The following is a 20,190-nucleotide window of genomic DNA, read 5'->3' as shown; positions in this document are numbered from 1 at the left end:
ACAAACTGAAAGGAAAAGTGACCACAGCCACTACCACAGCTTTCCAGGTGGAAACCGATCCTAGGCACATAGGAGACTTCAGCTGCACACTACAGGCCCTAAAGCTGGCCCTGCAGCTGCAAGGGAACACCCAACACCCCTCCCCAACACACCTGGCCCCGACGCCTCTGACCCATCGCTTTCACAACCCACTACTGCCACTCTCCCCCGGCACACCGCTGCCACCACAATCCCCAACCACACGCACCCCAACAAAACGCTGCCCCGAGACCACCACAGCCACCAGCCCCGACTGGAAAGCACGGGCGGAAACTCCCAGCAATCAGAAAGCGATGAAGGGAAACCTGCCGCCATACAAAGCCCCAAGCCCCGCAGCACCCCAAGCACAGCCACCACCGGCACAACCAGCGCCACCCAGCCCCACCAGCCTCCTGCCCAGCACCACCCCACAGCACACACAGCCCCAGCATGGCTGCTGCGCCCACAGCCACACGGCCACGCCTGCCGCACGCAGCCACGGCCCTCCTGCTCCTCCTCACCGCTCTCGCCACCACCCTCGCCTGCCAACACCTCTGGACACACGACGACGCCTTCCCCGGCGACGCCCTGCGCCTCCTCCACGACATGGCTCCCAGCCACGCCCAGCCCTGCCACCTCCAAGAGCGGCCCTTCTTCCCCGACACCCTCCCGCACAACAACCTCCTCCCGCGCCAAGCCGCCGCCACCGCCCTGCGCATCCTCCAGCACCTCTTCCACACCCTCAGCACCAACGCCACCCGCCAGCACTGGCCCGCCCAGCCTCGCAGCGCCCTCCTCAACAAACTCCAGCACCACGTCCACCACCTCGAGCAATGCCTCCCCGACAACGCCGCGCTCTTCCAAGGACCACGCAACCCGCTGCTCACCATCAACAAGTACTTCAGTCGCATCCAGAGCTTCCTCCACGCCCACAACCACAGCGCCTGCGCCTGGGACCACGTCCGCCTCGAAGCTCGCGCCTCTTTACGGCACCTCCACAGCCTCACGCGCGCCATGCGCCGCTAGCACCAACGCCCACACACCAACCCACCCCCACGCCCCCACACCTGCGCCCCAAACCCACCTCACCCCCCCAACCTGGGACAACGGACACGGCTGGAAGCACCGCACGGCAACCGCAGCCTACAGCCACTGCGCCTGCATTCATACAGCCTCTCCCAGGGATTCGCACAAAGGACTTCCTCGACGTGGTTACACCGTGACTTGTTTATTTTATTTATTTATTTGTTCATTTATTTGTTTGTTTGTTTGTTTGTTTGTTTATTTATTTATTCAGCTATTTATTCTTCTACTTACTCACTTCTATATGCCAGAAAAAATAAAGACCTAGGACAAAAATGCTCGCCACTGCCTCTCATCTCACTAGCACTGCAGCTACTCTTTGGGCCAGAGGACAACCGTCTCCACTCAACACCTACCCCCAGTCCTGCTCCAAACATCCTCTGCCCACTCTTCCACACGCCACTTGCCCAAGCATGATCCTGCAGCAACCCCTTTGGAAAAACACGGCCAAATTTTGGCCATCACCACCAAATAAAAACACCCCGAGGCTGTGCATTGGGGCCACTTTAGGATGCTTGTATCCCCAATCTTCTCTTGGTCTTGCAAATTGAGTTCTGCAGCTTTAAGACTGGGTCCAGGAGTCAAGGAGGAGGCAATAGGCGCTGAGTTTGTTATCACAGACTGCACTAGCTCCCCAGCATCCTTCACACTGACTGTGCTATGCACAGTGGACAGCTGCACAGAGGCTCTCCTTTGCTTTTGCTTACTTGTTCTGCCTAGCTGACGCCAAGAAGCTACCTGGACTCTGGCGGGTTTTTGGAGGGATTTTCTTTTATTTTATCTTATTTTTTTTTTTTAACCTTCTTCTCGGAGTTGTTCCAACCTGCTCCGGACTGAAAACCCAGAAGAGCCCCAGGAGCTCACAGCCGTGGCCCACTAGGTCTGGCCTGGGCTGCGGCATTTCCGGGCATCGGAGGGACTGAGAACAGACTGAGCGAGCCGGGCTGCGACCCACCAAAGGGACTCTTCTGAATTTGTCATCTCTTCGGAGCAGCAAGAGGCTTTGCGGTTTAGTACGTTCACTTTTGGGCTGGGAAGCGCTCTCCCGGTTAAATAAAGAGTTTATTTTCCACTTCTCTCCAAGGAAGTATTTCCTCAAACCAGCTGGGGGAGGGACTACTTGAATCTCTTTCCTAGACGGACCCCATTCAGAGGTTTCCTCCCAAAATTGCCCTAAACCACGACATGCCGGAAAGACACGCTGCAGCTCATCACTTTAAGCCATGCCGTACTCCAGCCATCCAATCCATGGATCAGCAACGAGGTCGTGTAGGACAGCGTCAAACCCTTTGCACAAGTCCAGGCACACCAGGTCACTCCCTCTGCCCCTAGCCACCAGTGCTGCCTAGCCCGAGCCACAGAACAACAAAACTTCCGGGAATGGCGAGCTTCCACTTCGCAAAGCCATCTTCCCTCCTACCAATCACCTCCTTGTTTTCCAGCCGTCTTAGCGGAATTTCTCTTTCCCGGAGAAGCAGCCTCATCATTTGGCCTGCAACAAAGCTCACACTCACTGCTCTGCAGTTCCCACGCTCTTCTGCTTTTCCCTTTGCAAAAACAGCCGTTGTATTTCCCTACTTCCACTTTCCAAGGACTTCAACTGACAAGCACCGCTTCCCAAAAATCATCCACCTTGGCCAAGCAACTCCATAGAACAATTCCCTCAGCACTCACGCGTGAATCTCATCAGGTCCCAATGCACGCCAACATATTCCGGTTCCCTCCGTGGGCTCAAACCTCATCCTATCCTACGCTGCCCTTGGCACCTTCATTCTTCATGCAGGGCTCCCACCCTTGGCCTTTGACGACTTCCGCACTGCGGCTGCAGCTCGCTGACACGCCAGGCTACAAACAACGGCTCATCTCCACAGCCTCTTTTCCCCAAAAGCCTAAAAGTTTCAAATTCCACACTCCACTCATAGCAACAATCCCACTATGTCCCCACAAGCCCCAGCCACATCATCCCCCACGCACATCTCAAAGCACCACCAATTCCTCTTCACCGCTCCCTGCATTTTGGGCCTTTCTTTAAAGACATCTGAAACTACCTGCAAATCTTCTCTACTCCAGCTGAAGAAGAAGCTCGGCTCCCCCAGCCTTTCTCACAAGTCATGTGCTCGGCTCCTCCCTGCATCTCCACAGCCATCCCCTCCAAGAGCTCCAGCCCTCCCGCTCACGAACTAAAGAGCCCTGAGCGGGACACGCTCTCCCAGGAGAGGCCTCTACCAATTCCAAAACACAACAGCACTTCTTTGACGGACGACAGTCGCCTTTCGCTCTCTGCTGCCTCATCCACGCAAGCAGGGCAAAAACAACCGTGCCCACGCACGGGGGCTCAACACGTGGGGTCACGGACACAAAGCAAGCAACGCACGAGCAGCAAAGCTCTTCCTCTTTTCCCACTCCTCCTTCGCTTTGCCTAGTTTTTTCATGTCTTGCTGGCTGACACTTCAGAATCCAAGAGTGCACCAAGGCAACCTCCGTGCAAGAACACTCTCACGGCTCCAAGGCCCATGCCCACAGACAGCCCCTTGCACACCGCCACTGCCCCAGGCATTCACTGCATGACCGAGAAACCCAGGCCCGGCCCACTTGACATCACTGCACATCCTTTGCAACCACAAAAGGAAAACGCTGGCAAAGATGAAAATAAAGGCAAGCCACAAACTGAAAGGAAAAGTGACCACAGCCACTACCACAGCTTTCCAGGTGGAAACCGATCCTAGGCACATAGGAGACTTCAGCTGCACACTACAGGCCCTAAAGCTGGCCCTGCAGCTGCAAGGGAACACCCAACACCCCTCCCCAACACACCTGGCCCCGACGCCTCTGACCCATCGCTTTCACAACCCACTACTGCCACTCTCCCCCGGCACACCGCTGCCACCACAATCCCCAACCACACGCACCCCAACAAAACGCTGCCCCGAGACCACCACAGCCACCAGCCCCGACTGGAAAGCACGGGCGGAAACTCCCAGCAATCAGAAAGCGATGAAGGGAAACCTGCCGCCATACAAAGCCCCAAGCCCCGCAGCACCCCAAGCACAGCCACCACCGGCACAACCAGCGCCACCCAGCCCCACCAGCCTCCTGCCCAGCACCACCCCACAGCACACACAGCCCCAGCATGGCTGCTGCGCCCACAGCCACACGGCCACGCCTGCCGCACGCAGCCACGGCCCTCCTGCTCCTCCTCACCGCTCTCGCCACCACCCTCGCCTGCCAACACCTCTGGACACACGACGACGCCTTCCCCGGCGACGCCCTGCGCCTCCTCCACGACATGGCTCCCAGCCACGCCCAGCCCTGCCACCTCCAAGAGCGGCCCTTCTTCCCCGACACCCTCCCGCACAACAACCTCCTCCCGCGCCAAGCCGCCGCCACCGCCCTGCGCATCCTCCAGCACCTCTTCCACACCCTCAGCACCAACGCCACCCGCCAGCACTGGCCCGCCCAGCCTCGCAGCGCCCTCCTCAACAAACTCCAGCACCACGTCCACCACCTCGAGCAATGCCTCCCCGACAACGCCGCGCTCTTCCAAGGACCACGCAACCCGCTGCTCACCATCAACAAGTACTTCAGTCGCATCCAGAGCTTCCTCCACGCCCACAACCACAGCGCCTGCGCCTGGGACCACGTCCGCCTCGAAGCTCGCGCCTCTTTACGGCACCTCCACAGCCTCACGCGCGCCATGCGCCGCTAGCACCAACGCCCACACACCAACCCACCCCCACGCCCCCACACCTGCGCCCCAAACCCACCTCACCCCCCCAACCTGGGACAACGGACACGGCTGGAAGCACCGCACGGCAACCGCAGCCTACAGCCACTGCGCCTGCATTCATACAGCCTCTCCCAGGGATTCGCACAAAGGACTTCCTCGACGTGGTTACACCGTGACTTGTTTATTTTATTTATTTATTTGTTCATTTATTTGTTTGTTTGTTTGTTTGTTTGTTTATTTATTTATTCAGCTATTTATTCTTCTACTTACTCACTTCTATATGCCAGAAAAAATAAAGACCTAGGACAAAAATGCTCGCCACTGCCTCTCATCTCACTAGCACTGCAGCTACTCTTTGGGCCAGAGGACAACCGTCTCCACTCAACACCTACCCCCAGTCCTGCTCCAAACATCCTCTGCCCACTCTTCCACACGCCACTTGCCCAAGCATGATCCTGCAGCAACCCCTTTGGAAAAACACGGCCAAATTTTGGCCATCACCACCAAATAAAAACACCCCGAGGCTGTGCATTGGGGCCACTTTAGGATGCTTGTATCCCCAATCTTCTCTTGGTCTTGCAAATTGAGTTCTGCAGCTTTAAGACTGGGTCCAGGAGTCAAGGAGGAGGCAATAGGCGCTGAGTTTGTTATCACAGACTGCACTAGCTCCCCAGCATCCTTCACACTGACTGTGCTATGCACAGTGGACAGCTGCACAGAGGCTCTCCTTTGCTTTTGCTTACTTGTTCTGCCTAGCTGACGCCAAGAAGCTACCTGGACTCTGGCGGGTTTTTGGAGGGATTTTCTTTTATTTTATCTTATTTTTTTTTTTTAACCTTCTTCTCGGAGTTGTTCCAACCTGCTCCGGACTGAAAACCCAGAAGAGCCCCAGGAGCTCACACCCGTGGCCCACTAGGTCTGGCCTGGGCTGCGGCATTTCCGGGCATCGGAGGGACTGAGAACAGACTGAGTGAGCCGGGCTGCGACCCACCAAAGGGACTCTTCTGAATTTGTCATCTCTTCGGAGCAGCAAGAAGCTTTGCGGTTTAGTACGTTCACTTTTGGGCTGGGAAGCGCTCTCCCGGTTAAATAAAGAGTTTATTTTCCACTTCTCTCCAAGGAAGTATTTCCTCAAACCAGCTGGGGGAGGGACTACTTGAATCTCTTTCCTAGACGGACCCCATTCAGAGGTTTCCTCCCAAAATTGCCCTAAACCACGACATGCCGGAAAGACACGCTGCAGCTCATCACTTTAAGCCATGCCGTACTCCAGCCATCCAATCCATGGATCAGCAACGAGGTCGTGTAGGACAGCGTCAAACCCTTTGCACAAGTCCAGGCACACCAGGTCACTCCCTCTGCCCCTAGCCACCAGTGCTGCCTAGCCCGAGCCACAGAACAACAAAACTTCCGGGAATGGCGAGCTTCCACTTCGCAAAGCCATCTTCCCTCCTACCAATCACCTCCTTGTTTTCCAGCCGTCTTAGCGGAATTTCTCTTTCCCGGAGAAGCAGCCTCATCGTTTGGCCTGCAACAAAGCTCACACTCACTGCTCTGCAGTTCCCACGCTCTTCTGCTTTTCCCTTTGCAAAAACAGCCGTCGTATTTCCCTACTTCCACTTTCCAAGGACTTCAACTGACAAGCACCGCTTCCCAAAAATCATCCACCTTGGCCAAGCAACTCCATAGAACAATTCCCTCAGCACTCACGCGTGAATCTCATCAGGTCCCAATGCACGCCAACATATTCCGGTTCCCTCCGTGGGCTCAAACCTCATCCTATCCTACGCTGCCCTTGGCACCTTCATTCTTCATGCAGGGCTCCCACCCTTGGCCTTTGACGACTTCCGCACTGCGGCTGCAGCTCGCTGACACGCCAGGCTACAAACAACGGCTCATCTCCACAGCCTCTTTTCCCCAAAAGCCTAAAAGTTTCAAATTCCACACTCCACTCATAGCAACAATCCCACTATGTCCCCACAAGCCCCAGCCACATCATCCCCCACGCACATCTCAAAGCACCACCAATTCCTCTTCACCGCTCCCTGCATTTTGGGCCTTTCTTTAAAGACATCTGAAACTACCTGCAAATCTTCTCTACTCCAGCTGAAGAAGAAGCTCGGCTCCCCCAGCCTTTCTCACAAGTCATGTGCTCGGCTCCTCCCTGCATCTCCACAGCCATCCCCTCCAAGAGCTCCAGCCCTCCCGCTCACGAACTAAAGAGCCCTGAGCGGGACACGCTCTCCCAGGAGAGGCCTCTACCAATTCCAAAACACAACAGCACTTCTTTGACGGACGACAGTCGCCTTTCGCTCTCTGCTGCCTCATCCACGCAAGCAGGGCAAAAACAACCGTGCCCACGCACGGGGGCTCAACACGTGGGGTCACGGACACAAAGCAAGCAACGCACGAGCAGCAAAGCTCTTCCTCTTTTCCCACTCCTCCTTCGCTTTGCCTAGTTTTTTCATGTCTTGCTGGCTGACACTTCAGAATCCAAGAGTGCACCAAGGCAACCTCCGTGCAAGAACACTCTCACGGCTCCAAGGCCCATGCCCACAGACAGCCCCTTGCACACCGCCACTGCCCCAGGCATTCACTGCATGACCGAGAAACCCAGGCCCGGCCCACTTGACATCACTGCACATCCTTTGCAACCACAAAAGGAAAACGCTGGCAAAGATGAAAATAAAGGCAAGCCACAAACTGAAAGGAAAAGTGACCACAGCCACTACCACAGCTTTCCAGGTGGAAACCGATCCTAGGCACATAGGAGACTTCAGCTGCACACTACAGGCCCTAAAGCTGGCCCTGCAGCTGCAAGGGAACACCCAACACCCCTCCCCAACACACCTGGCCCCGACGCCTCTGACCCATCGCTTTCACAACCCACTACTGCCACTCTCCCCCGGCACACCGCTGCCACCACAATCCCCAACCACACGCACCCCAACAAAACGCTGCCCCGAGACCACCACAGCCACCAGCCCCGACTGGAAAGCACGGGCGGAAACTCCCAGCAATCAGAAAGCGATGAAGGGAAACCTGCCGCCATACAAAGCCCCAAGCCCCGCAGCACCCCAAGCACAGCCACCACCGGCACAACCAGCGCCACCCAGCCCCACCAGCCTCCTGCCCAGCACCACCCCACAGCACACACAGCCCCAGCATGGCTGCTGCGCCCACAGCCACACGGCCACGCCTGCCGCACGCAGCCACGGCCCTCCTGCTCCTCCTCACCGCTCTCGCCACCACCCTCGCCTGCCAACACCTCTGGACACACGACGACGCCTTCCCCGGCGACGCCCTGCGCCTCCTCCACGACATGGCTCCCAGCCACGCCCAGCCCTGCCACCTCCAAGAGCGGCCCTTCTTCCCCGACACCCTCCCGCACAACAACCTCCTCCCGCGCCAAGCCGCCGCCACCGCCCTGCGCATCCTCCAGCACCTCTTCCACACCCTCAGCACCAACGCCACCCGCCAGCACTGGCCCGCCCAGCCTCGCAGCGCCCTCCTCAACAAACTCCAGCACCACGTCCACCACCTCGAGCAATGCCTCCCCGACAACGCCGCGCTCTTCCAAGGACCACGCAACCCGCTGCTCACCATCAACAAGTACTTCAGTCGCATCCAGAGCTTCCTCCACGCCCACAACCACAGCGCCTGCGCCTGGGACCACGTCCGCCTCGAAGCTCGCGCCTCTTTACGGCACCTCCACAGCCTCACGCGCGCCATGCGCCGCTAGCACCAACGCCCACACACCAACCCACCCCCACGCCCCCACACCTGCGCCCCAAACCCACCTCACCCCCCCAACCTGGGACAACGGACACGGCTGGAAGCACCGCACGGCAACCGCAGCCTACAGCCACTGCGCCTGCATTCATACAGCCTCTCCCAGGGATTCGCACAAAGGACTTCCTCGACGTGGTTACACCGTGACTTGTTTATTTTATTTATTTATTTGTTCATTTATTTGTTTGTTTGTTTGTTTGTTTGTTTATTTATTTATTCAGCTATTTATTCTTCTACTTACTCACTTCTATATGCCAGAAAAAATAAAGACCTAGGACAAAAATGCTCGCCACTGCCTCTCATCTCACTAGCACTGCAGCTACTCTTTGGGCCAGAGGACAACCGTCTCCACTCAACACCTACCCCCAGTCCTGCTCCAAACATCCTCTGCCCACTCTTCCACACGCCACTTGCCCAAGCATGATCCTGCAGCAACCCCTTTGGAAAAACACGGCCAAATTTTGGCCATCACCACCAAATAAAAACACCCCGAGGCTGTGCATTGGGGCCACTTTAGGATGCTTGTATCCCCAATCTTCTCTTGGTCTTGCAAATTGAGTTCTGCAGCTTTAAGACTGGGTCCAGGAGTCAAGGAGGAGGCAATAGGCGCTGAGTTTGTTATCACAGACTGCACTAGCTCCCCAGCATCCTTCACACTGACTGTGCTATGCACAGTGGACAGCTGCACAGAGGCTCTCCTTTGCTTTTGCTTACTTGTTCTGCCTAGCTGACGCCAAGAAGCTACCTGGACTCTGGCGGGTTTTTGGAGGGATTTTCTTTTATTTTATCTTATTTTTTTTTTTTAACCTTCTTCTCGGAGTTGTTCCAACCTGCTCCGGACTGAAAACCCAGAAGAGCCCCAGGAGCTCACACCCGTGGCCCACTAGGTCTGGCCTGGGCTGCGGCATTTCCGGGCATCGGAGGGACTGAGAACAGACTGAGCGAGCCGGGCTGCGACCCACCAAAGGGACTCTTCTGAATTTGTCATCTCTTCGGAGCAGCAAGAGGCTTTGCGGTTTAGTACGTTCACTTTTGGGCTGGGAAGCGCTCTCCCGGTTAAATAAAGAGTTTATTTTCCACTTCTCTCCAAGGAAGTATTTCCTCAAACCAGCTGGGGGAGGGACTACTTGAATCTCTTTCCTAGACGGACCCCATTCAGAGGTTTCCTCCCAAAATTGCCCTAAACCACGACATGCCGGAAAGACACGCTGCAGCTCATCACTTTAAGCCATGCCGTACTCCAGCCATCCAATCCATGGATCAGCAACGAGGTCGTGTAGGACAGCGTCAAACCCTTTGCACAAGTCCAGGCACACCAGGTCACTCCCTCTGCCCCTAGCCACCAGTGCTGCCTAGCCCGAGCCACAGAACAACAAAACTTCCGGGAATGGCGAGCTTCCACTTCGCAAAGCCATCTTCCCTCCTACCAATCACCTCCTTGTTTTCCAGCCGTCTTAGCGGAATTTCTCTTTCCCGGAGAAGCAGCCTCATCATTTGGCCTGCAACAAAGCTCACACTCACTGCTCTGCAGTTCCCACGCTCTTCTGCTTTTCCCTTTGCAAAAACAGCCGTTGTATTTCCCTACTTCCACTTTCCAAGGACTTCAACTGACAAGCACCGCTTCCCAAAAATCATCCACCTTGGCCAAGCAACTCCATAGAACAATTCCCTCAGCACTCACGCGTGAATCTCATCAGGTCCCAATGCACGCCAACATATTCCGGTTCCCTCCGTGGGCTCAAACCTCATCCTATCCTACGCTGCCCTTGGCACCTTCATTCTTCATGCAGGGCTCCCACCCTTGGCCTTTGACGACTTCCGCACTGCGGCTGCAGCTCGCTGACACGCCAGGCTACAAACAACGGCTCATCTCCACAGCCTCTTTTCCCCAAAAGCCTAAAAGTTTCAAATTCCACACTCCACTCATAGCAACAATCCCACTATGTCCCCACAAGCCCCAGCCACATCATCCCCCACGCACATCTCAAAGCACCACCAATTCCTCTTCACCGCTCCCTGCATTTTGGGCCTTTCTTTAAAGACATCTGAAACTACCTGCAAATCTTCTCTACTCCAGCTGAAGAAGAAGCTCGGCTCCCCCAGCCTTTCTCACAAGTCATGTGCTCGGCTCCTCCCTGCATCTCCACAGCCATCCCCTCCAAGAGCTCCAGCCCTCCCGCTCACGAACTAAAGAGCCCTGAGCGGGACACGCTCTCCCAGGAGAGGCCTCTACCAATTCCAAAACACAACAGCACTTCTTTGACGGACGACAGTCGCCTTTCGCTCTCTGCTGCCTCATCCACGCAAGCAGGGCAAAAACAACCGTGCCCACGCACGGGGGCTCAACACGTGGGGTCACGGACACAAAGCAAGCAACGCACGAGCAGCAAAGCTCTTCCTCTTTTCCCACTCCTCCTTCGCTTTGCCTAGTTTTTTCATGTCTTGCTGGCTGACACTTCAGAATCCAAGAGTGCACCAAGGCAACCTCCGTGCAAGAACACTCTCACGGCTCCAAGGCCCATGCCCACAAACAGCCCCTTGCACACCGCCACTGCCCCAGGCATTCACTGCATGACCGAGAAACCCAGGCCCGGCCCACTTGACATCACTGCACATCCTTTGCAACCACAAAAGGAAAACGCTGGCAAAGATGAAAATAAAGGCAAGCCACAAACTGAAAGGAAAAGTGACCACAGCCACTACCACAGCTTTCCAGGTGGAAACCGATCCTAGGCACATAGGAGACTTCAGCTGCACACTACAGGCCCTAAAGCTGGCCCTGCAGCTGCAAGGGAACACCCAACACCCCTCCCCAACACACCTGGCCCCGACGCCTCTGACCCATCGCTTTCACAACCCACTACTGCCACTCTCCCCCGGCACACCGCTGCCACCACAATCCCCAACCACACGCACCCCAACAAAACGCTGCCCCGAGACCACCACAGCCACCAGCCCCGACTGGAAAGCACGGGCGGAAACTCCCAGCAATCAGAAAGCGATGAAGGGAAACCTGCCGCCATACAAAGCCCCAAGCCCCGCAGCACCCCAAGCACAGCCACCACCGGCACAACCAGCGCCACCCAGCCCCACCAGCCTCCTGCCCAGCACCACCCCACAGCACACACAGCCCCAGCATGGCTGCTGCGCCCACAGCCACACGGCCACGCCTGCCGCACGCAGCCACGGCCCTCCTGCTCCTCCTCACCGCTCTCGCCACCACCCTCGCCTGCCAACACCTCTGGACACACGACGACGCCTTCCCCGGCGACGCCCTGCGCCTCCTCCACGACATGGCTCCCAGCCACGCCCAGCCCTGCCACCTCCAAGAGCGGCCCTTCTTCCCCGACACCCTCCCGCACAACAACCTCCTCCCGCGCCAAGCCGCCGCCACCGCCCTGCGCATCCTCCAGCACCTCTTCCACACCCTCAGCACCAACGCCACCCGCCAGCACTGGCCCGCCCAGCCTCGCAGCGCCCTCCTCAACAAACTCCAGCACCACGTCCACCACCTCGAGCAATGCCTCCCCGACAACGCCGCGCTCTTCCAAGGACCACGCAACCCGCTGCTCACCATCAACAAGTACTTCAGTCGCATCCAGAGCTTCCTCCACGCCCACAACCACAGCGCCTGCGCCTGGGACCACGTCCGCCTCGAAGCTCGCGCCTCTTTACGGCACCTCCACAGCCTCACGCGCGCCATGCGCCGCTAGCACCAACGCCCACACACCAACCCACCCCCACGCCCCCACACCTGCGCCCCAAACCCACCTCACCCCCCCAACCTGGGACAACGGACACGGCTGGAAGCACCGCACGGCAACCGCAGCCTACAGCCACTGCGCCTGCATTCATACAGCCTCTCCCAGGGATTCGCACAAAGGACTTCCTCGACGTGGTTACACCGTGACTTGTTTATTTTATTTATTTATTTGTTCATTTGTTTGTTTGTTTGTTTGTTTGTTTATTTATTTATTCAGCTATTTATTCTTCTACTTACTCACTTCTATATGCCAGAAAAAATAAAGACCTAGGACAAAAATGCTCGCCACTGCCTCTCATCTCACTAGCACTGCAGCTACTCTTTGGGCCAGAGGACAACCGTCTCCACTCAACACCTACCCCCAGTCCTGCTCCAAACATCCTCTGCCCACTCTTCCACACGCCACTTGCCCAAGCATGATCCTGCAGCAACCCCTTTGGAAAAACACGGCCAAATTTTGGCCATCACCACCAAATAAAAACACCCCGAGGCTGTGCATTGGGGCCACTTTAGGATGCTTGTATCCCCAATCTTCTCTTGGTCTTGCAAATTGAGTTCTGCAGCTTTAAGACTGGGTCCAGGAGTCAAGGAGGAGGCAATAGGCACTGAGTTTGTTATCACAGACTGCACTAGCTCCCCAGCATCCTTCACACTGACTGTGCTATGCACAGTGGACAGCTGCACAGAGGCTCTCCTTTGCTTTTGCTTACTTGTTCTGCCTAGCTGACGCCAAGAAGCTACCTGGACTCTGGCGGGTTTTTGGAGGGATTTTCTTTTATTTTATCTTTTTTTTTTTTTTTTAACCTTCTTCTCGGAGTTGTTCCAACCTGCTCCGGACTGAAAACCCAGAAGAGCCCCAGGAGCTCACAGCCGTGGCCCACTAGGTCTGGCCTGGGCTGCGGCATTTCCGGGCATCGGAGGGACTGAGAACAGACTGAGCGAGCCGGGCTGCGACCCACCAAAGGGACTCTTCTGAATTTGTCATCTCTTCGGAGCAGCAAGAGGCTTTGCGGTTTAGTACGTTCACTTTTGGGCTGGGAAGCGCTCTCCCGGTTAAATAAAGAGTTTATTTTCCACTTCTCTCCAAGGAAGTATTTCCTCAAACCAGCTGGGGGAGGGACTACTTGAATCTCTTTCCTAGACGGACCCCATTCAGAGGTTTCCTCCCAAAATTGCCCTAAACCACGACATGCCGGAAAGACACGCTGCAGCTCATCACTTTAAGCCATGCCGTACTCCAGCCATCCAATCCATGGATCAGCAACGAGGTCGTGTAGGACAGCGTCAAACCCTTTGCACAAGTCCAGGCACACCAGGTCACTCCCTCTGCCCCTAGCCACCAGTGCTGCCTAGCCCGAGCCACAGAACAACAAAACTTCCGGGAATGGCGAGCTTCCACTTCGCAAAGCCATCTTCCCTCCTACCAATCACCTCCTTGTTTTCCAGCCGTCTTAGCGGAATTTCTCTTTCCCGGAGAAGCAGCCTCATCATTTGGCCTGCAACAAAGCTCACACTCACTGCTCTGCAGTTCCCACGCTCTTCTGCTTTTCCCTTTGCAAAAACAGCCGTTGTATTTCCCTACTTCCACTTTCCAAGGACTTCAACTGACAAGCACCGCTTCCCAAAAATCATCCACCTTGGCCAAGCAACTCCATAGAACAATTCCCTCAGCACTCACGCGTGAATCTCATCAGGTCCCAATGCACGCCAACATATTCCGGTTCCCTCCGTGGGCTCAAACCTCATCCTATCCTACGCTGCCCTTGGCACCTTCATTCTTCATGCAGGGCTCCCACCCTTGGCCTTTGACGCCTTCCGCACTGCGGCTGCAGCTCGCTGACACGCCAGGCTACAAACAACGGCTCATCTCCACAGCCTCTTTTCCCCAAAAGCCTAAAAGTTTCAAATTCCACACTCCACTCATAGCAACAATCCCACTATGTCCCCTCAAGCCCCAGCCACATCATCCCCCACGCACATCTCAAAGCACCACCAATTCCTCTTCACCGCTCCCTGCATTTTGGGCCTTTCTTTAAAGACATCTGAAACTACCTGCAAATCTTCTCTACTCCAGCTGAAGAAGAAGCTCGGCTCCCCCAGCCTTTCTCACAAGTCATGTGCTCGGCTCCTCCCTGCATCTCCACAGCCATCCCCTCCAAGAGCTCCAGCCCTCCCGCTCACGAACTAAAGAGCCCTGAGCGGGACACGCTCTCCCAGGAGAGGCCTCTACCAATTCCAAAACACAACAGCACTTCTTTGACGGACGACAGTCGCCTTTCGCTCTCTGCTGCCTCATCCACGCAAGCAGGGCAAAAACAACCGTGCCCACGCACGGGGGCTCAACACGTGGGGTCACGGACACAAAGCAAGCAACGCACGAGCAGCAAAGCTCTTCCTCTTTTCCCACTCCTCCTTCGCTTTGCCTAGTTTTTTCATGTCTTGCTGGCTGACACTTCAGAATCCAAGAGTGCACCAAGGCAACCTCCGTGCAAGAACACTCTCACGGCTCCAAGGCCCATGCCCACAGACAGCCCCTTGCACACCGCCACTGCCCCGGGCATTCACTGCATGACCGAGAAACCCAGGCCCAGCCCACTTGACATCACTGCACATCCTTTGCAACCACAAAAGGAAAACGCTGGCAAAGATGAAAATAAAGGCAAGCCACAAACTGAAAGGAAAAGTGACCACAGCCACTACCACAGCTTTCCAGGTGGAAACCGATCCTAGGCACATAGGAGACTTCAGCTGCACACTACAGGCCCTAAAGCTGGCCCTGCAGCTGCAAGGGAACACCCAACACCCCTCCCCAACACACCTGGCCCCGACGCCTCTGACCCATCGCTTTCACAACCCACTACTGCCACTCTCCCCCGGCACACCGCTGCCACCACAATCCCCAACCACACGCACCCCAACAAAACGCTGCCCCGAGACCACCACAGCCACCAGCCCCGACTGGAAAGCACGGGCGGAAACTCCCAGCAATCAGAAAGCGATGAAGGGAAACCTGCCGCCATACAAAGCCCCAAGCCCCGCAGCACCCCAAGCACAGCCACCACCGGCACAACCAGCGCCACCCAGCCCCACCAGCCTCCTGCCCAGCACCACCCCACAGCACACACAGCCCCAGCATGGCTGCTGCGCCCACAGCCACACGGCCACGCCTGCCGCACGCAGCCACGGCCCTCCTGCTCCTCCTCACCGCTCTCGCCACCACCCTCGCCTGCCAACACCTCTGGACACACGACGACGCCTTCCCCGGCGACGCCCTGCGCCTCCTCCACGACATGGCTCCCAGCCACGCCCAGCCCTGCCACCTCCAAGAGCGGCCCTTCTTCCCCGACACCCTCCCGCACAACAACCTCCTCCCGCGCCAAGCCGCCGCCACCGCCCTGCGCATCCTCCAGCACCTCTTCCACACCCTCAGCACCAACGCCACCCGCCAGCACTGGCCCGCCCAGCCTCGCAGCGCCCTCCTCAACAAACTCCAGCACCACGTCCACCACCTCGAGCAATGCCTCCCCGACAACGCCGCGCTCTTCCAAGGACCACGCAACCCGCTGCTCACCATCAACAAGTACTTCAGTCGCATCCAGAGCTTCCTCCACGCCCACAACCACAGCGCCTGCGCCTGGGACCACGTCCGCCTCGAAGCTCGCGCCTCTTTACGGCACCTCCACAGCCTCACGCGCGCCATGCGCCGCTAGCACCAACGCCCACACACCAACCCACCCCCACGCCCCCACACCTGCGCCCCAAACCCACCTCACCCCCCCAACCTGGGACAACGGACACGGCTGGAAGCACCGCACGGCAACCGCAGCCTACAGCCACTGCGCCTGCATTCATACAGCCTCTCCCAGGGATTCGCACAAAGGACTTCCTCGACGTGGTTACACCGTGACTTGTTTATTTTATTTATTTATTTGTTCATTTATTTGTTTGTTTGTTTGTTTGTTTATTTATTTATTCAGCTATTTATTCTTCTACTTACTCACTTCTATATGCCAGAAAAAATAAAGACCTAGGACAAAAATGCTCGCCACTGCCTCTCATCTCACTAGCACTGCAGCTACTCTTTGGGCCAGAGGACAACCGTCTCCACTCAACACCTACCCCCAGTCCTGCTCCAAACATCCTCTGCCCACTCTTCCACACGCCACTTGCCCAAGCATGATCCTGCAGCAACCCCTTTGGAAAAACACGGCCAAATTTTGGCCATCACCACCAAATAAAAACACCCCGAGGCTGTGCATTGGGGCCACTTTAGGATGCTTGTATCCCCAATCTTCTCTTGGTCTTGCAAATTGAGTTCTGCAGCTTTAAGACTGGGTCCAGGAGTCAAGGAGGAGGCAATAGGCGCTGAGTTTGTTATCACAGACTGCACTAGCTCCCCAGCATCCTTCACACTGACTGTGCTATGCACAGTGGACAGCTGCACAGAGGCTCTCCTTTGCTTTTGCTTACTTGTTCTGCCTAGCTGACGCCAAGAAGCTACCTGGACTCTGGCGGGTTTTTGGAGGGATTTTCTTTTATTTTATCTTTTTTTTTTTTTTTTAACCTTCTTCTCGGAGTTGTTCCAACCTGCTCCGGACTGAAAACCCAGAAGAGCCCCAGGAGCTCACAGCCGTGGCCCACTAGGTCTGGCCTGGGCTGCGGCATTTCCGGGCATCGGAGGGACTGAGAACAGACTGAGCGAGCCGGGCTGCGACCCACCAAAGGGACTCTTCTGAATTTGTCATCTCTTCGGAGCAGCAAGAGGCTTTGCGGTTTAGTACGTTCACTTTTGGGCTGGGAAGCGCTCTCCCGGTTAAATAAAGAGTTTATTTTCCACTTCTCTCCAAGGAAGTATTTCCTCAAACCAGCTGGGGGAGGGACTACTTGAATCTCTTTCCTAGACGGACCCCATTCAGAGGTTTCCTCCCAAAATTGCCCTAAACCACGACATGCCGGAAAGACACGCTGCAGCTCATCACTTTAAGCCATGCCGTACTCCAGCCATCCAATCCATGGATCAGCAACGAGGTCGTGTAGGACAGCGTCAAACCCTTTGCACAAGTCCAGGCACACCAGGTCACTCCCTCTGCCCCTAGCCACCAGTGCTGCCTAGCCCGAGCCACAGAACAACAAAACTTCCGGGAATGGCGAGCTTCCACTTCGCAAAGCCATCTTCCCTCCTACCAATCACCTCCTTGTTTTCCAGCCGTCTTAGCGGAATTTCTCTTTCCCGGAGAAGCAGCCTCATCATTTGGCCTGCAACAAAGCTCACACTCACTGCTCTGCAGTTCCCACGCTCTTCTGCTTTTCCCTTTGCAAAAACAGCCGTCGTATTTCCCTACTTCCACTTTCCAAGGACTTCAACTGACAAGCACCGCTTCCCAAAAATCATCCACCTTGGCCAAGCAACTCCATAGAACAATTCCCTCAGCACTCACGCGTGAATCTCATCAGGTCCCAATGCACGCCAACATATTCCGGTTCCCTCCGTGGGCTCAAACCTCATCCTATCCTACGCTGCCCTTGGCACCTTCATTCTTCATGCAGGGCTCCCACCCTTGGCCTTTGACGACTTCCGCACTGCGGCTGCAGCTCGCTGACACGCCAGGCTACAAACAACGGCTCATCTCCACAGCCTCTTTTCCCCAAAAGCCTAAAAGTTTCAAATTCCACACTCCACTCATAGCAACAATCCCACTATGTCCCCACAAGCCCCAGCCACATCATCCCCCACGCACATCTCAAAGCACCACCAATTCCTCTTCACCGCTCCCTGCATTTTGGGCCTTTCTTTAAAGACATCTGAAACTACCTGCAAATCTTCTCTACTCCAGCTGAAGAAGAAGCTCGGCTCCCCCAGCCTTTCTCACAAGTCATGTGCTCGGCTCCTCCCTGCATCTCCACAGCCATCCCCTCCAAGAGCTCCAGCCCTCCCGCTCACGAACTAAAGAGCCCTGAGCGGGACACGCTCTCCCAGGAGAGGCCTCTACCAATTCCAAAACACAACAGCACTTCTTTGACGGACGACAGTCGCCTTTCGCTCTCTGCTGCCTCATCCACGCAAGCAGGGCAAAAACAACCGTGCCCACGCACGGGGGCTCAACACGTGGGGCCACGGACACAAAGCAAGCAACGCACGAGCAGCAAAGCTCTTCCTCTTTTCCCACTCCTCCTTCGCTTTGCCTAGTTTTTTCATGTCTTGCTGGCTGACACTTCAGAATCCAAGAGTGCACCAAGGCAACCTCCGTGCAAGAACACTCTCACGGCTCCAAGGCCCATGCCCACAGACAGCCCCTTGCACACCGCCACTGCCCCAGGCATTCACTGCATGACCGAGAAACCCAGGCCCGGCCCACTTGACATCACTGCACATCCTTTGCAACCACAAAAGGAAAACGCTGGCAAAGATGAAAATAAAGGCAAGCCACAAACTGAAAGGAAAAGTGACCACAGCCACTACCACAGCTTTCCAGGTGGAAACCGATCCTAGGCACATAGGAGACTTCAGCTGCACACTACAGGCCCTAAAGCTGGCCCTGCAGCTGCAAGGGAACACCCAACACCCCTCCCCAACGCACCTGGCCCCGACGCCTCTGACCCATCGCTTTCACAACCCACTACTGCCACTCTCCCCCGGCACACCGCTGCCACCACAATCCCCAACCACACGCACCCCAACAAAACGCTGCCCCGAGACCACCACAGCCACCAGCCCCGACTGGAAAGCACGGGCGGAAACTCCCAGCAATCAGAAAGCGATGAAGGGAAACCTGCCGCCATACAAAGCCCCAAGCCCCGCAGCACCCCAAGCACAGCCACCACCGGCACAACCAGCGCCACCCAGCCCCACCAGCCTCCTGCCCAGCACCACCCCACAGCACACACAGCCCCAGCATGGCTGCTGCGCCCACAGCCACACGGCCACGCCTGCCGCACGCAGCCACGGCCCTCCTGCTCCTCCTCACCGCTCTCGCCACCACCCTCGCCTGCCAACACCTCTGGACACACGACGACGCCTTCCCCGGCGACGCCCTGCGCCTCCTCCACGACATGGCTCCCAGCCACGCCCAGCCCTGCCACCTCCAAGAGCGGCCCTTCTTCCCCGACACCCTCCCGCACAACAACCTCCTCCCGCGCCAAGCCGCCGCCACCGCCCTGCGCATCCTCCAGCACCTCTTCCACACCCTCAGCACCAACGCCACCCGCCAGCACTGGCCCGCCCAGCCTCGCAGCGCCCTCCTCAACAAACTCCAGCACCACGTCCACCACCTCGAGCAATGCCTCCCCGACAACGCCGCGCTCTTCCAAGGACCACGCAACCCGCTGCTCACCATCAACAAGTACTTCAGTCGCATCCAGAGCTTCCTCCACGCCCACAACCACAGCGCCTGCGCCTGGGACCACGTCCGCCTCGAAGCTCGCGCCTCTTTACGGCACCTCCACAGCCTCACGCGCGCCATGCGCCGCTAGCACCAACGCCCACACACCAACCCACCCCCACGCCCCCACACCTGCGCCCCAAACCCACCTCACCCCCCCAACCTGGGACAACGGACACGGCTGGAAGCACCGCACGGCAACCGCAGCCTACAGCCACTGCGCCTGCATTCATACAGCCTCTCCCAGGGATTCGCACAAAGGACTTCCTCGACGTGGTTACACCGTGACTTGTTTATTTTATTTATTTATTTGTTCATTTATTTATTTGTTTGTTTGTTTGTTTATTTATTTATTTATTCAGCTATTTATTCTTCTACTTACTCACTTCTATATGCCAGAAAAAATAAAGACCTAGGACAAAAATGCT

General features: G+C 56.5%; 6 protein-coding genes across 39 annotated transcripts in view; 5 read left to right on the top strand and 1 right to left on the bottom strand.

The window, feature by feature from the left end:
* Window positions 1-20,190, bottom strand: part of UBAP2 (ubiquitin associated protein 2) — a 224,130-nt gene that overhangs the window by 52,351 nt on the left and 151,589 nt on the right. The window lies entirely within an intron of this gene.
* On the top strand, window positions 469-1,044 carry LOC148219931 (interferon-like). The gene has a single exon (XM_088156306.1). It carries the CDS (start codon window positions 469-471, stop codon window positions 1,042-1,044), a length of 576 nt encoding a protein of 191 aa, XP_088012432.1.
* On the top strand, window positions 4,232-4,807 carry LOC148219930 (interferon-like). Its single transcript, XM_088156305.1, has one exon. It carries the CDS (start codon window positions 4,232-4,234, stop codon window positions 4,805-4,807), a length of 576 nt encoding a protein of 191 aa, XP_088012431.1.
* On the top strand, window positions 7,995-8,570 carry LOC148219929 (interferon-like). Its single transcript, XM_088156304.1, has one exon. The coding sequence runs from the start codon at window positions 7,995-7,997 to the stop codon at window positions 8,568-8,570; it is 576 nt and encodes a 191-aa protein (XP_088012430.1).
* On the top strand, window positions 11,758-12,333 carry LOC148219928 (interferon-like). The gene has a single exon (XM_088156303.1). It carries the CDS (start codon window positions 11,758-11,760, stop codon window positions 12,331-12,333), a length of 576 nt encoding a protein of 191 aa, XP_088012429.1.
* LOC148219927 (interferon-like) lies at window positions 15,518-16,093 on the top strand. Its single transcript, XM_088156302.1, has one exon. It carries the CDS (start codon window positions 15,518-15,520, stop codon window positions 16,091-16,093), a length of 576 nt encoding a protein of 191 aa, XP_088012428.1.

This window comes from Sturnus vulgaris, chromosome Z (assembly GCF_052056855.1).
Source record: "Sturnus vulgaris isolate bStuVul1 chromosome Z, bStuVul1.hap1, whole genome shotgun sequence".
Classification (NCBI taxonomy): domain Eukaryota; kingdom Metazoa; phylum Chordata; class Aves; order Passeriformes; family Sturnidae; genus Sturnus; species Sturnus vulgaris.
Note: the sequence above shows the minus strand (reverse complement) of the source record. Positions and strands in the feature narration are given on the sequence as shown.